General features: G+C 39.9%; 1 protein-coding gene across 1 annotated transcript in view; it reads left to right on the top strand.

Moving 5' to 3' along the window:
* Positions 1–16,421, top strand: part of fat4 (FAT atypical cadherin 4) — an 80,383-nt gene that overhangs the window by 39,390 nt on the left and 24,572 nt on the right. The window contains exons 2-6 of the mRNA XM_030766006.1: positions 3,502–3,633; positions 7,355–7,616; positions 8,056–8,406; positions 9,720–10,642; positions 11,947–12,121. Coding sequence (XP_030621866.1) covers positions 3,502–3,633; positions 7,355–7,616; positions 8,056–8,406; positions 9,720–10,642; positions 11,947–12,121 — 1,843 coding nt within the window. The remainder of the gene's footprint in view (positions 1–3,501; positions 3,634–7,354; positions 7,617–8,055; positions 8,407–9,719; positions 10,643–11,946; positions 12,122–16,421) is intronic.

Raw genomic sequence — 16,421 nt, 5'->3', positions numbered from 1 at the left:
ACATTTCGCACTGTCAGATTTTGCCATCATTTACCTGCAAACAAATATTGTATTCTGCCTGGCTCTTTAATAGAATCAACATATGTTCTTAAAGTTTTAAGGATCAAGTTCATATTCTGGCATTAAAAAATGCTCAGTACCATTCATTTAATTCTTAGCCAGAGTGTGAATAACGACTCTGAGATTTTAGAGAATTTAGCTTTCTTGCGTGATAAAGTGTTGTGTCCGAAATTGCCAATGTTCATTGCACATGAGACAAAGGCAAATGGAAATTTGGGAATCTTGCATAATGAAACGCTAACTCGATTCCACATTATCATCCCATCAGTAATATATTCCTTTGAAATGGAAAGGTATGATGTATTATGTTAATTTGGTTAGTTTTTAAAATGGGCAACACCAGATTCTGGAGCAGCTACCTTAAGTTTCTGTGGAAGGAAAATATGTAAGATTGTGTGGAGATCATACATTTATATTTTAATTTGATGCTTATACAAGAGTATGCCGACATGAAATATTAGTCATATTTAAAGAGGACTGTTGAGTGGGAGTCCATTAATTAGGCCTTGTTGGAAGAGAGAGTGACTGACTCCCTAAATGAGAAAATGTGTGTTCAGCCTACTGAGGGGAAGAGCAGGCTGTTTAAAGGATGGAGAATTTTACTCTCTGAGGGAGCTTAGCAAGGATCTTGCCAAGACTGCAAGTATGAATTGTATGGGGAGAGGAGAACATATTCGTTCAGTGAATGTTTCTCCATATTAAATAACAGAAAGATGAAGTATGGTGAAAGAGAGGTACACAGCTCCATTGTATGCCAGTCCCCTGGAATACAGGTTCTGTATTATGTTATTATATTATGTTTCTCAATATCAACTTCTGAGACCGCAGGGACTTCTGACTGACCACTGAAGGTTTGATTCACGGGAAGTGCAGAGGTGATGATTCATGTAATTATTATATGAGAATTATTCTAATGGCATTAAGTCACTCCAGTGCTGATTGAGTGCATAACGTGACACAAATATAGAAAACGGAATGATCCTGGTTTTAACGTTTTATAATGTTATATACGTTGCTATAAGCACATTTCAGTTCAATCCAGGCACAGCAGTGGTACTGTTACAAGTACTCTTTTATGTTATAGTAAACGCATTGTTACAGGTCAAACATATGTTCCAGCAGATGTAATTGCTATTGTCCATGTCCATGAAAAATTTAACCACTTGTATAAAGGATTGCTATAGTCATTGTTGTGGTTGTATAAGTGAAATATAACAGCTTTGCTCTGTGTAAACTGTACCTGAAGATCATCTGATAAATTGAAGAGCATCGAAGGTATCATAATTGTCAGTGCCTGACTAGTGCCGGGATGTGAATCATTGATACAGCCTATAAATAATGGAGGCAAGCAGACAGTTAGCAGCTGCAACCTGAAACAGTAGTCGTGGAAATTCAATCTTTTCTGTGTAAACTAATGTGTTTCACCTGCACCCAAGCGCCTTGCCCCTGAGTGACAACCCTGGGCAGGAACAAACGTACCTCCCTTCCTTATTCTCTTCCTCTTCCTCCAATCAATTTTTCACACAGCTCTTTGATATTACTATCCCAAGGGATGCTGGGTAACACAAACTAAAGCACACAGCATAATTATTTCTCATAACTGCATTTCTTCTTTAATTAATCTCTCTCCCCCTAAAAAAGTGCTTGTATTATTTACACATCAAGGGGATACGAGTGTAAGATAAATATTCATCGTTTGTTGACTTTGCCCAGTCCCTGCTGCACGGGTCAGCTCGCGCCTGGACGTCTCGACTTGTTTTTACATTATACATGCTGTCTGTGATCGGGGGCGAACGCGTGTGAATATGATCCCCTCTGCTGCCAATTATGTTGACCAAAGGTCACCTCCTCTATGTCCTAGAATTGGTATGGGAATAATTAAGGCAGATTAATAAGTGATTACCATGGGAACCTGATCACGAGATGCCGTAACAGATATAGTAAGCATGAAAAAAATTGCATAGCCTACATATGGGAGTGGATATTGAACAGATCACAAATAGTGTAGTGCGATGTCTTCCTCTGAAGTGCAAATATAAATATTTACTTGAATGGTTTCAGAGTTTCTGTGGCAGAACTTCAAAAGTTTTCACATTATTGCAGACCAAAAGGTCTTGAAATATGTTATGAATTGATTTTGTGTTGCCGTTTTTAGGCATAAACATACAGCAGACATACTTGCGCATGCTGTTTTCTTTTTTTTCCCCTACCCTGTAAGAACATATGTACCAAAGGCAAAACTACTGACTCGCAGAATACGTTTCTAACTATGATATTTTTGTTCCTCTGTAATCCCTGTATTCAGTCTGTCACTGAGCTCTGATTTTTGTTTTGTTCAGTTGGCCAGAAGGCTTTAATAGTTTAGCAGAGTGAGGGAGGGAGCCTCTGGGTTCTCTATTTAATAAACTCCAGGGCTGAGGGTCGTGTGACTGTGGCTGGTCTTTACTACTGAAAGTAACTCCGAGTGGATTTACTTCTCACGTGAGCTCTGCTTTTCCTGTGAATGGAGGAATGAATAGGCCTCTATCCCCCACCATTTTCCCCCCTCCCCCCTTCCTCCCCTTGGTGGTCCCCCAGTGTCTGAACCTATTGTCTGCAGTGCCAGTACCTTTACAGAGACTTGTTGGTTAAAATGCGGCTATTGTGAACATGGAGCAGTTGTTCCTTTCCCGTTTCCTATTTCAAGCAAGCACACAGCCTAGTGTCAATACGCACTGAAAGAATGTGTGAAAGCTCAGAAAGCATAGACATAGTGTTTTCCTCCTTTTTTTTTCTTTCTTTTTTTCTTTCTTTTTTGGCTTGGCATGGAGCTACCTTAATCACAGGCGACTTTCACAGAGTTTGCAACGCCCAGAAATTTTAAACATGGTTTCTCCATATTTATAGAAGCAATAAACACAAAATGCAAAGAAAATGTCTGTTTTGATTCGAATCGAGCATTGTTTATTGGCTTAGAAATGCATATTTACTCTAGCAGACGTTACAGGATCAAGCTGAAGTTGAGAGCGAAGGATCCAAATGGTGTGTTTTTCGGACTTGTAGCAAATAATTTGACACCATCATGTTTCTCTCTGTAGAAATGTTTACTGAATCACTTGTGCTTGGCAATTTAACAGCAAGCCTTAAAGGGAAAGGGTCCTCTACTGTGAAAAATAGCTAAATAACATAAACTATGTGTTTTGGAGCCTACACAACATCTACACAAGAGAGACTAAACTGACCTTTTATTGGAGTGCATTGAGTCATCCCATTAAATCTCAATTTTCTGGTTTAAACCCCACCAAATATTAAATAAAGTCTCTCTATGAGTAAAAGTGTGAAATTTGGATATCAGTTGGTCAGTGATATGATGAATCCTGTGCTGAGCATTTAAACTTTATAACACCAGTGGGCTTGTTTTGTTCTTAATGTAAATGCAGATTTTTTTTTCTCTCTTCTCAGGTGGAGATCACCCTACAGGATATCAATGACAACCCACCCGTTTTTCCTACTGATCTTCTGGATGTCACAATTGAGGAGAACATTGGTGATGGATTCAAGATAATACAGCTAACAGCCACGGATGCAGATGAGGTACAGACCTCTCTGGAATATTCTCTCTGTATACTCTGGCAACGCTGATGCATGTTTGAATGGTAGTCTATGTCATAAATTTTCGCCGGGGTTGCAGCAAAGAATAAGTCATGCATTAGTGTTTTAACTTAACCTACTCACGGAAGCCCCAATAAACCCAGTGGTTGTATGGAACATGTAGACCGTTCCTGAATGTCATTTATAGCATTCAGAGTCTGAATGGTCAAAAAAATGTTTTGTAATTGCCAAATACTTCCGATGATGTCTGATTTGGGCCAAACTCAAGATATATTTAGAGTCTTAATGAAGCTGCAGATTTTATAATAACAACACAATAGCAATAATAATATAAATGTCTCTAATGTGTCAATCACCTTAATTTCTTGTGATTCCTTTGTGCTGTGAATCCAGTAAATGTGGAAATGAAGCAAATACTCTTTGGAAGACATCCTTTACTTGTTACCTTTCTAGACAAAGTTATGCGTTTGAAAATTGTGAGACAGTACGATTGCATTAACTGCTTGGCTGAGACTGAGTATTTCGGTTGTCCCAAGGTCCTCCTATTTCTGTGCTTTCACATTCTGAAGATAGTGTAGAGGTCTGGTAGTTGGAGGCATTGTGTCACATAGATGAAGGCAGTTAACGATGGATTTTTAAATTGTCATGTAGAGAATCCCTGGGAGTGTCTTGTAGCATTGATTACATCATTGGTTTCAGTCTTCATTATGAAAGAGCTTCATCTCTCTCCACTGCGGCAGGATGTGGACATTAAATCTATGGCTGAGTGAAAGTCAGACAGTCCCAGTGCAGCTCAGACCTAAAGCCGAGTGCAGTGCCAACAAGAGGACAAATGCAATGGAAAGAATTGGGGCCATTGTGGAAAAGGCTTGGTCTGTGAGAATATGAACATGGGCTGCTGCTTATGTGGAGCCTCTCATTTCTTTTATGACAGAAGTGTTACCTCGATTTTCCCTGAAGGTCTTTGTATGAGAAAAATCCAGGGTTGAGACTCTGGAACTGTCATTTTGGTGAGATTGTCCAGTAAGTTCAGTTAGAATTGCACCCTACACATGACAAGTGGGGAACTTTGCAGAACTGAATGCCTCGGTCATTCAGCACTCAGCCTATGTGATAATAAATCATTAATTTACTTCCTCGGCAGCAATGAATAATACACACTATAAAATTTGTTTGATCATTCTGAGTTATGGGAGTAAACGCATACAAAAGAGTCCTCAAAAAATGAACAGGCCACTAAACAGTGATGCCTGCATCTTGTTCGAGTTTTTTTTTTTTTTTTTTTTTTTTTTTCTGGCCCGATTACACTGGCCAACATTCTGCCCACATCCTAGTCCAGGAAATCTAAGTTTTGCTGCCACACTGAGTGTGCTGAAAGACTTGGAGCCTATTCGAAAAAGCCACATGTGTGATAAACTAAGGAAAAGCCATACGCTCAAGCTGTTGGCCAGCTGAATGAGGGGCTCCATTCAGACATCATAATGATTGCTCCTGTTCAAACACCCACACATGTGATTCCTTGTGTGTGTGTCTGAGTCTGTGTGTGTGTGTGTGTGTGTGTTATTACAATGAAAATAGAGGATCTGCACATTGGCTTGTGTCAGGCCTAGATCCACTTCAAGGAGAGAAATTGCTGCTCTTAGTTTAGAGGATTTTTCAGAAGTTGTGCTTGGGCTTCTGGTTTCAGAGGTTCGGTTTCTTATGGTTTAGGCACTTCTGAAAGAGATGTTTTTGTCAACTCATTATATTACAAACTGAACACAAACCACTCATACACTCTCAGGTCATATAATATGTTTTCCTTACTTTTTCATGCTTGTGATAGACAACATTTTGGCTAATTAATATATTGGTCTGTATGTAAGCGATATAAGAAGCTAAAATGCTATATGTATTGTTCCATCTATGTGTCCACAGTATTTCTCGGTAAAGTGTATTCTCAACTAGAGGAAAGAATTTGGGTCAGAGAGTGAGACTCTAGTAAAACTCTAGATAGACTACATTTCTACAAGTGAATAACCAAAGGGCTTGACAGTCACACAACAGCTTCAAGGGGGAAGTGGTCCTCTAATACTCAGCACTCAGCAATCAGACCCTTCATTTTAGCAGAATATTCGGGCTCTAACTAATGGCCTTATGTGGCATTACCAAAGCTAATAGAGTTGGCATTGATTATAAGAGCAGTGGAGAAGTGCATTGTGGCTACTTATGTTTCTGGAAGCTTGATTTCCTGTCAACTCATGAACCCCAGATCTCCCCAAATACACCCCTCTTCTCCTGCTCTCCCACCCCCTGTACCCAAATCACAGCAGTACTAAATGAGTTTCCGTATGCCCCGAGTCTTCCTGTTGCTGTGCTTTTTAATTGCTCCAGTTAACCCCCTTCCCACAGGGCTTTGGGAAGGGCAGTAAAATCTTTACACTTTAGTTCAGGAGGGGGTCAGTTTAGCGGTCAGTGTCAAAGACAGACCCTTCCGATGTACCACATCCCCTTTGTGCCCCTCCTTGTCTCCCTATCATACATTTAATTGGCTAATGGAGGGTGTTGGGCTGAGTTGCAGGCCTGGTGGCTGATGGGAATCCCAGACCTAGAAATCTGATTGATGACATCCAGGACTGTGCAGTAACACTGGCTCAGTTTTTATGAGATAAAACTCCCTGGAAAAAGCAATCTATCTCAACACAGACGAATGGCACGATTTTCTCAACAAACCTTAATTAGGAGGTTAAGGGTAAAAGTTTAATGTTATATTTTAATAACTGCATTATGCTTTGTCAACCATAAACCAAGTGACTCCTTCTCTAGAGAGAGAGAGAGAGAGAGAGAGAGAGAGAGAGAGAGAGAACAACAGCATAGAAAGAATATTTTACTTCAGTCCTTTATTTTGAATGAAAATATTCTTGACAACTTGGTGAGCTGCTGCCTTTGAAGTTGGAGTGCATCTGATCTTTAATGTCCTTCTCATGGAGACGGTGGTCTGGACTGGTATTGTCCACAGAACAAATAGGAATGTCAGGATCTGTCACTGGAATTATCCATCTGCCATGTCCTATTCTCCCCTCTAGTTAGCTATGGTATCACATATGTAATACTTGTACTTAGCACAGGTACCAAGGGATCTATTAGCTGAATTTATAGAGGAACACTATAGCCTCCGAGTTCAAAGACCACAAGCCACTCCTTAGAGGATTCGCCCATTCAGCTGCTGTTTTTTTTTTTTTTGGTCTTTCTTTCTTTCTTTCTTTCTTTCTTTCTTTCTTTCTTTCTTTCTTTCTTTCTTTCTTTCTTTCTTTTATGCCCTGCTCCCTCCTTCTGTATCATTTTTTGTCCTCATGTGGATATTTAATACTGAAATGTAGTCTCCAGAAGTCACATTTACATATGAACTTGTGTACCTGCTGTAATATATTCAGTGTCTGGTGAAAGGTATGTATGCAATTCAAGTTGCCCTGTCTGAGAATGCCAGCTGGTCAGCTGAAGTTTATAATGCTAACCATTCTGAAATTCTACCCCTATCCAGGGAAATAAAATACTTAGCACTCTGTTTAATTGACAATAATGGGATATGAAATGTGTTACAGTGATATGTATTTCAACACCAGGCTCTATTATGCCACCTGGTATTACCATTAGCATGTCCATAATTAGCTAGCATTCTGAGCAGTTGTCAGCAAAGCTAAGTACTTTCAATTTTTCATTGTAGGGTCCTAATGCTTTGGTCACATACACTATTATTAGTGGAGCAGATGACAGTTTCCGGATTGATCCAGAATCAGGTGACCTGATAGCCACGAAAAGGCTGGACAGGGAACGGCGGTCCAAATATTCCCTTCTGGTGAGAGCAGATGATGGGCAACAGTCTTCAGATATGAGGGTCAACATTACTGTCAGTGATGTGAATGACCACACACCAAAGTTCTCCCGTTCTACATACTCTTTCGACATCCCAGAGGACACAACTCCAGGTACAATCTTATCCCCATGACTGTTTAGAGTCTCTGTGTAAGAGTGCTGTCCAGAGGGTTTTGGTCATCTCTTGTCTGCTCTCCATGTGCCACGCTAGCAAATCAAACAGGGAACTGGTATAAAGAACAGAGTGTATTTGGTGTTGTGTCAATACCACGTATATGTATTATCCCTTATGACTGCAGCAACTCAATATAAACACTCCACAGATTGGAGAAAGAAACTGTTCACAGCACGTTTCTTGAAGTTCTTTCAAAAGTAATGGAAACTATCTCCACTATTGCTTATTACAACAGTCATACCGGTGTTTTAACACTTCTGTCCACTTAGTACATAACATTATGAAGGTGTTTTTCCCCCTGTTATGTGTGATGAAGTTTGATAAATCTGGCCTCTCTCTAATACTCAACATTTTTCACATTTTTTCTTTCTCCACAGGCTCCATAGTGGCAGCAATTCTGGCAAGTGACTCAGACTCAGGCATGAATGGTGAGATTACATACTCACTGGAAGAAGATGATGAGGACGCCACCTTTCTCCTGAATCCAGTAACGGGAGTGTTTAATGTTACTCGGCCGCTGGATTATGAGGTGCAGCAATACTACATCCTCACAGCAAGAGCAGAAGATGGTGGTGGCCAGGCTAGCTCTGTCAGGGTTTACTTCAATGTCCTAGATGTCAACGATAACCCACCCATCTTCAACACCAGCATATACAGTGCATCCATCAGTGAGAACGTCAACCCAGGATCTTCGATTCTCACTGTGGCGGCTGCTGATGCTGATGATGGTGCGATCTCTAGTAGTCTTTTTGTCTGTCTAAAAATACATCATAAGACACTCTTAGATTAAGTTGTATTAGTTTATGAAAAAAGATATTAACTCTTGGTATTTTAAGATGTATTAATTGTGTGTGAGTTTCGGAGAGCAAATCTATTCTAGGTATTCTGGATATTTAATTTCTTATTGTGTGTGTAAGGTCATGGAAAAGGGGCACATACTTGTCACTTGTGATCTTGTAAATGTTTTGCTCCCTGTGAAAATGAGGCTTTGTTAAGAGTTTCATTTCATTTGTACCCAAAGAGAATGTCACATTACAGTTCCTTTTTTGCCTCGACACGGCAATGCTTATAGCCTGAGCTGAAAAATGTTGTTGATCTGTCTCCACACAGTGCTGCTAGTGCAGTGTCACTCCTCAGTAGACTCAGGGCTAAATGGGAATCTAATGTGGTTATGGTGACCTACATTCCCCTGTGAAGGGTGAGGGATTGTTGTCTGTCTCCATGTTGGTTTTCTTTGCCTTTCTAAACCTCTGCAGACACTCACAGTGAGTCTGAGGGAGCCAGTTGCCTAAGTAATGATGATATCAGTCACAAAACATCATTGTTAGCACTTCCTGAGGCGTGACTTGTGTGACCACTGCTGAAAACCGGGACAGTCTCTGACCTGCTCTTTGATAAGAGATTGCCTGTGTACTGTAAATAAAACCAGTGTGGGAAGGTGCCGGCACTTTCCACATGAACACTCCACTGACTTGAATTACGGACGGTCAATTTGAGCCCATTTTCACTGGCTCAAGAGAGTAGATTAGTTTGGGTTTCACAATCAGTGTGTGAGCAAAAGATTGGTTTCAGCATGTTTTTCAAATAAATGATTTATTCATCAAATGAATGCAATCTTTCACAACACACTTATTATGTAAACATATGTTTATGCTGTTGAATCGAAAACTAGCTCAGAAAAAAACTTTTTTCTTTAGATTACTGAGTCAGAAGAGAATGAATGTCCAGCTTTTATATTCAAACAATACCTGGAAATGCCTTTTGATACAAAACTTGACAAGCCTACGCAGATGAATGAAATGTGTAATGGTTGCATCCTGCAACAATGTATTGTGTGTCATAAAAAATATATCAGGACATACATTTAGTTTTTGTTATCTTGAATTCAGATCACCATTTTTGTTTTGTATGCTCCATAATATTATTCTACTACATAAAACAAGTGACTAAGCAGAGTTGAAACTCAAAGAAAGCTCACATTTCATACTGATTTTATGAAAATATTCAGTAAATGACTTCAAACTTACTGATATGTTTCCAGGTCCCAACGCGGAGCTGTTTTATACCATCACCTCAGGGGATCCACAAGCTCAATTTGGTATCACCAATACAGGAATCCTGCAGACCAGAAAGGCCCTGGACAGAGAGACCCAGTCTTTCTACAACCTGGTGGTTACTGTTAATGACCTCGCCCAACCCCCTGTGACACGATTTACAAGCACAGCCCAAGTGTCAATCATCCTGCTGGATGTCAATGACTGTCCACCCACTTTTACCTCCCAGAAGATGACATACATCCAGGAGAACACACCAGTGGACACAGTGGTCTTCACAGCCCAGGCCATGGATGCTGACAGTGGACCAAACAGCTACGTGGAATATTCTTTACGTGGGCCATATGGGAATAAGTTCACTATTGGTACCATCAATGGAGATGTGAGATTAGTAGGGGAGCTGGATCGTGAAGAGATGTCTAACTACACCTTGACGGTGGTGGCAACAGATAAGGGTGAGCCACCCCTCTCCTCCATCATGGAGGTTACAATGATCATTCTGGATGTCAATGATAATACGCCCAGCTTCTCTCAGAATATCTATGACATTGAAATTGAGGAGGACACGTTAACTGGAACTGACATTCTCCAGGTTTATGCTAGTGATGCTGATGAGGGAACCAATGGGCAGATTAGGTTCTCCATCACCAGTGGTAACACAAACTCCGATTTCCGGATTGATTCCGTTACTGGAATCATCTCTGTGGCAAAGCAACTGGATCGTGAGGTGCGGCCATCATATTCATTGGTTGTTCAAGCAGCAGATCGTGGGAGTAGCTCGAGGGTGGACCGAGCTACAGTCAATATTGTGCTGTTGGATGTGAATGACTGTCTTCCAACATTTGAGCTGTCTCCGTATGTAGTTAACGTTCAGGAGAATTTGGGGAACCTGCCCAAGAATATCCTGCAGGTGAGTACACGAGAGCATGAACTGAAATCATTTTTCCAAGTGGTGGCATTTCAGTTCTATATTATAGGTAAATTTGACTTTACTTGCTGATATGTAAGAACTAGTCCTTTATTATGTTATTTGAAATCTGCCATTTTTGACCAAAAACATTACCTATTTTCGACATAAATGCATGGATGATAAATATCTGGTGTAATTCCATCTCTTGCTTGAAAAGGTGATTTCTGTAACAGATTTTGTTGAAACAGTATAATTCAAAATTGCTCAATGACATAATGTAGTGGTGGCTGAGGCCAAAGCAAAATAGATCTCCCAGGCAACACCTGGGGGGAAACAACGCTGGGTAGCTGTACAAGGACCCATGCCAACAGCTGTTGGTTTGCCACGCAAGAGTCCAGTGGCTGTGGTGCCAATACAGCCATGCCCTTTTCGTTACTTTGGGTGGAAAAGAAATATTCCTCTAGCAAGGGTAGCTACTAATGAGTAGGACAAAACAGATTTATGTCCTTATGTATAGAACCTACAGACTTGAGCAAGAGAATTATTCTACCTTGTATGACAACCTGTGCCAACAGCACAGGATACAGTAACACTAAAACCTGTCTGGTTTGAAGATTTATTGTCTACAAAGTACTCAGGAGAGAAGAGAGAAAATACATACATGCTCTGAATGGAAGCTGTGGACGTTGATTCTGGTAACTGAAGGGATCTGTTCTTTAACAGTACAACTTGGAAACATTTAATTCATGTTTGGCTTAATTTATGAAGGGAGAAAAACAGAAATGTTCCGCAAAGTATAAATATTGCTCAGAATGGTCACCTGCAGGCTTGCATGATTCATGAGCAATGTTTGCTGTACCTGCTTGTTTTCAGTGGAAAAAACATATATCCAAATTAAGGGCTTGATTTGATCATCACTAAACATAGTCTCTTATAAATGGTTGACACTATTTCTTTTGTTTTATTCCATGAGCCATGTATGATGTCTTGTAGTCCAGTGTAAGTGTGGTGGTGGTTTGCAATTCAACATCCTGCATCCTCTGTGTTGATTTGTTGTTTTTGTTTCTAAAACTACTGACTTTCTCATAGGTTTTTGTATTTCATGTGAAAATCTTTAACCATTAGCACAATAATTTAACTTAATAAATTCGTTCATGCACTACGGCTGTGCTGTCACATACATTTTTGTGTATAATACGTTAATATATCTCTGTTTACAAAATATTGATATCTTTGTTATTTTATGCCATTTGCATGCTGTATTTTCTGGCACTTAATCACTAAATTCCCTACCCATGCTATAGGTTGTAGCCAGGGATGATGACCAGGGGCCCAATGGTCAGATCAGTTATAGCCTGAGTGGAGGGAATGAAGATGGAGCTTTCAGCCTGACCTCCAATGGTCAACTCAACCTGATCAGGACGCTTGACCGTGAAGCACAAGGCAAATACACTCTCATCGTGGCTGCCATTGACTCAGGTAAGACCATGGAGATGTGCATAAGCGAACAGAAAATCTTCTCCGTTTTATCTATGTTTGTAACCCCTCTAGACCAAATGCATTAAGATTAATGTGGAATGTCCTCTTATCCATACTTGAGAGTTTTCTGAAGACTGCTCATCAATTCAAAGAGTTTCACTGTGACTATTAACCAGTAAATTGAATAGAAACGAAGCTTTGACATTGTACACCTGTACTTTGTTAGATTTTGGGGAACTGACAGAAATGTTTTAGTGAAAAAAAAAAAAAAAATCCAAACATTTAAAGTAAGATTTATGTGATGATGTAAAGTTTTAGTATGTCTATGGACACTCTGTATTTACTGAGATTTACAGTCTCTACAGAAATAGCACGCAGTTCACTGTTGTGTTTTCTTTTACCAGTAGTGGCGTCTGAGTAATGATTGATTTGAAGGAAATGATAACTGTAGAGGGTTGCTGCCCACACATTGTATTGTTAATGTGTTAAAATTCAGCAAGCATGACTGAGATTGTGTTTGTTTAGCAACAGCTGTGGAGCTCATTTTCAACTGAGGGAAGGTTAGGGTGTTGTTGCTCAGAGGTCAGTTAATGTGTAGTTATATACAAAGGCACACGAAGCTCCAATCAGACCTAATGACATGCTATTCCGCATAAGTATATGTCTCTTTTTGGGGACTCTGCTGTACTGCTGGCCAATGCCACTGGGCGCTTCTCCTTCATTCCTTATAGGTCATGTGACTCAGTAATGATGGGTATATTTTGACTTCTGCTGGACGCTGGTTAGAGTTTCAACAATAAAATATCACTTGAGCACTATTAAAGAAAAGAAAAAGCCAAGTTTGACTGACTATGCCAATTACACTATAACATGATATATGAGGTATTTCTATCTTTTGGCATTCGTAAATTTTAGCCTAAATTTCAGATTCAGTCTATGAAGAGTTGAACCTTGCTGTTTGAAATCATATGAATGTGTCAGCGTCTTTATGATTGAGGAGGGCTGGATTGTCGTAGGTTTAGTACAGCCTGGCTGCAGATCTTACTTTTATTGTTCTTTAAAGAGCCGTATATGAAAAATGAAGATTAATGTTTACTTCAAAGGCTACATGATGAATGTTTCAGATTCTTATGCATGTTTATTTCAAAATGTAGTGCACAGTCCATGAATCCAAGTTGTACCCTCAGTGTTTGCACAGTGGTATATAGAAAATAATTTCCTTGAAGGAAAGAAAGAAGCTCTTGTGTGTTATATCACAATATCAGGGGCACAGAACCCCTTATAATCTTGGCACTGTTGAAGTAATCTTTGAGCGTTCTCCTCACATTTTTGTGGGCAAGACTTTTGGGGGAAATGGTTATCCCATTTGCTATCTGGCAGAAAATCTGCAAGGTAGACAGCAAGAGCAGACTCCCAATTTCACCACAGCCCCTTTTCAATTATGGGAAACCACTGCTGGTCCACTCAGCCATTATCAGGTGAATGTAAGTCAGCCTAAAGAGACTGTGGTGTTTAAGGTTATGGTTAGAGCGAACTGTATGCACAATACTAATACTGTGCTCTCTTTTTAATTTTTTTTCTGTTTCATTTTGCATTTAATGAAGCACGCAGACACATTGTACCTACCACTACACACAAATTCTCATGCTCAAAACAAAGCTGTCACATTAAATATAATTTTGCAGTAAAGCCAAAAGCTCCCTCCTTCGTGAATGTTGACATAACCACTAACCATCTCAGTGAAAAAGGGTGGCGGGGGGATGTTTCATTAGCCAAACTGCGGAACAGAACAATTTGGTCGTAGCTCTACGTTTAGATCATGCCTCAGGCAGAGAAACTGTTTCTTCTAAACCTTGTTAATATGAGTGTAGCATATTCTTTTTTCTGTGTTCTGTCATAAAGCCGTTTTGATGATGTGGTGAAGTTAAAGGTATAACTGTGAAGTAGAATAGGGCAGCAGACCTGCCTTTCTGACTGAAATCTGTCATTAAATAGATGGAAACTGAAGAGTTTGCTGGTGCTGGTTCTCATAAGGTTTTTTGGCCGGAGAGAGACGGGTCTGGCACTCTCCTGTCATTATTTGGAAATCTGCTCTGCGCTCCAAAACGTGGCACAAAAGCAAGCAGCATAAAGGTGTTTTACAAGGAGGTTTGTTGAAGGGAAACTGGAGGATTGTACCCCTTCTTCTTCTTTTTTTTTTTCTTTCTTTTTCTCGCAGTGGAAAGTTCTTGGCAAGGTTTCTGAGGGAAACGTAAAACAGAGAGGGAGATAGCATGAGTCTCAGGAACAACATCTGGGATCAACTGCAGGCAAATCAGATTTGTAAGCAGTGCATAGCAACATACTACTGATATGCTTTCAGCCAAATGGTGTGAGACACATCAGGTACACAGCATGAAATCTCAGAGCATGTTAGTTAAGAGAGGGTTCGGAGCCACTGAGCCTCAAAACTCCTTTAAAGGTGTTTTATTTGCGTGACAATTTTTCACAAAGGTAACTCTTCGCCAAGTGTGTGCAAATGTAACTTTTTCCTGATATTTCTGTGGATAAAAATGTCTTTATAGTTCAAATGCCTCGTTCAACTCCAGAGAAGTTTCATTATCAGGCAATCAGTTGTCAAAAACATCCTTTTTGGTTTCAGAGCGGTAAGTCCCTATAGTGAGGTTAATATATGTGTAAGTATTAGAGGGAGAGATGGTATGGGAAAGGATTGTGCGGTGAAAGACTGGTTGAGAACATTCACAGGCATCGTGTTTGGTCACATTTATTAAAGAGGAACAGCAAATCCCTCTATATGAGCCTGTGCAGGGGTTCTCTGAGCTGGACAGAAAAGGCTCTCTCTGTACCCCAGTCTTCCCATAGGACCACACTGTTTGTTCTTTTCCTATTCAGGACTAAACGAATGCTTAGCAGATAAAGAATTTTAATGACCAGCCCATTTAACATCTAGCGCTTTTATGCTCTACAATAGTTCTCGTGAATCTGGGTTATAAAGACTAAGGTTTCTTTAACATTTCCTGTGAAAAGTCTTTTATCTAGACAACTAAAAGAGGGTCAGTTAATCTCTGTCATGAATTTGTTTGTGAGTTATGCAAGAAGTAGTCCCCCTATCCCACCCCTCCACCCTTTTCCCTGGTTGTCTTGCTTGCCTCTTTATGCTGATATAATGCAATAACTACATGCTGAAATCTTCAAAGACATAGATTAAGTTCCTGCCAAAATCTTTGTCCAAATGTTGCCATGATAAATTTTTAATGGCATCCATATCTGAAGCATAAAACCAGCAATACCAGAGGCAAGGCAAAACATGGCCAAATCAAACATCAGGTTTCTCAGATGTATTTTATGAGCACTGTAACGTTTAGCATCGGCTCTTAAAAACTATATAGACTCTTTCTCTCAGTCTCTTGTTGTCTCCCTGGCTCTGTGTCTCTTTATGCTTCTTCTAAGCGTTACAATTGCTGGAGCTGATAGTGTGTGTAACCAGAATCTTGACAGTTGTAAGAAAGCTTCAAGAGACAATGTATTGGACAATTATCTCAGAGTGGCACCCAAGGGGATCTCTGTTTCCGATCTTTGAGAGTAAAGGTACTTTATAGCCTGGCCCTGGATCTAGATAGCTCAACCCATCAACATAAACCATATGCTTCACATATGCTTAACCATGCACCTCAATGCCAGGACTACAGCCTCCCATTTGTAGGCAAATTGGCACTTCAGCTTGGGGTGTTTGGTATCTTAACTTATTTGTTTCATTTTGTATTCTCATTGGAAACAAAAAAAAGAAAAGAAAAAGAAGTTAGAGTGGTGCTGTACAGCTAAAAAAAGGTATACGTTTTCTTTCTGACATTTTCTGCAATATGTTTATGTGATCATGGAGCAATGGAAAAGTGAAATTCCAACTGCTGTGCTGTTTTAAATAAGAGCATTTAACCGTTCAGGATTCATCAAATTGCAAAAGGCAGATCACTCAGGAAAATGTCACAAAGTGAGGTTATGAGGGTCAGATTTGACATTCTGTGACAGAGAGAGTGAGAGAAAAGGAGAAAGAGATTTCCTAGCATTTACCATATGGAAAAGGTAGAGCAAAAGAAATCAGACAGAAAACTCTGCTAGGAAATGGAAACTATTTGAAAGATAATTTGATCTGTTTTTGCCTTTGGATGGACTCTGTTCTCAGCAGTATGGGTCTCTGTTTAGAGAGGGATGTGACTGTGTAATGTCTGTGGATGGGAATGTCCTTCTGTACTCCTTTGCTCATTAACTGTGAGAAAAACCAAGTTCTGTGTGTTGTGCTTGG

Source organism: Chanos chanos, chromosome 2 (genome assembly GCF_902362185.1).
Source record: "Chanos chanos chromosome 2, fChaCha1.1, whole genome shotgun sequence".
In the NCBI taxonomy this organism is placed as follows: Eukaryota; Metazoa; Chordata; class Actinopteri; order Gonorynchiformes; family Chanidae; genus Chanos; species Chanos chanos.
This window is presented reverse-complemented; position numbering and strand designations above follow the sequence as displayed.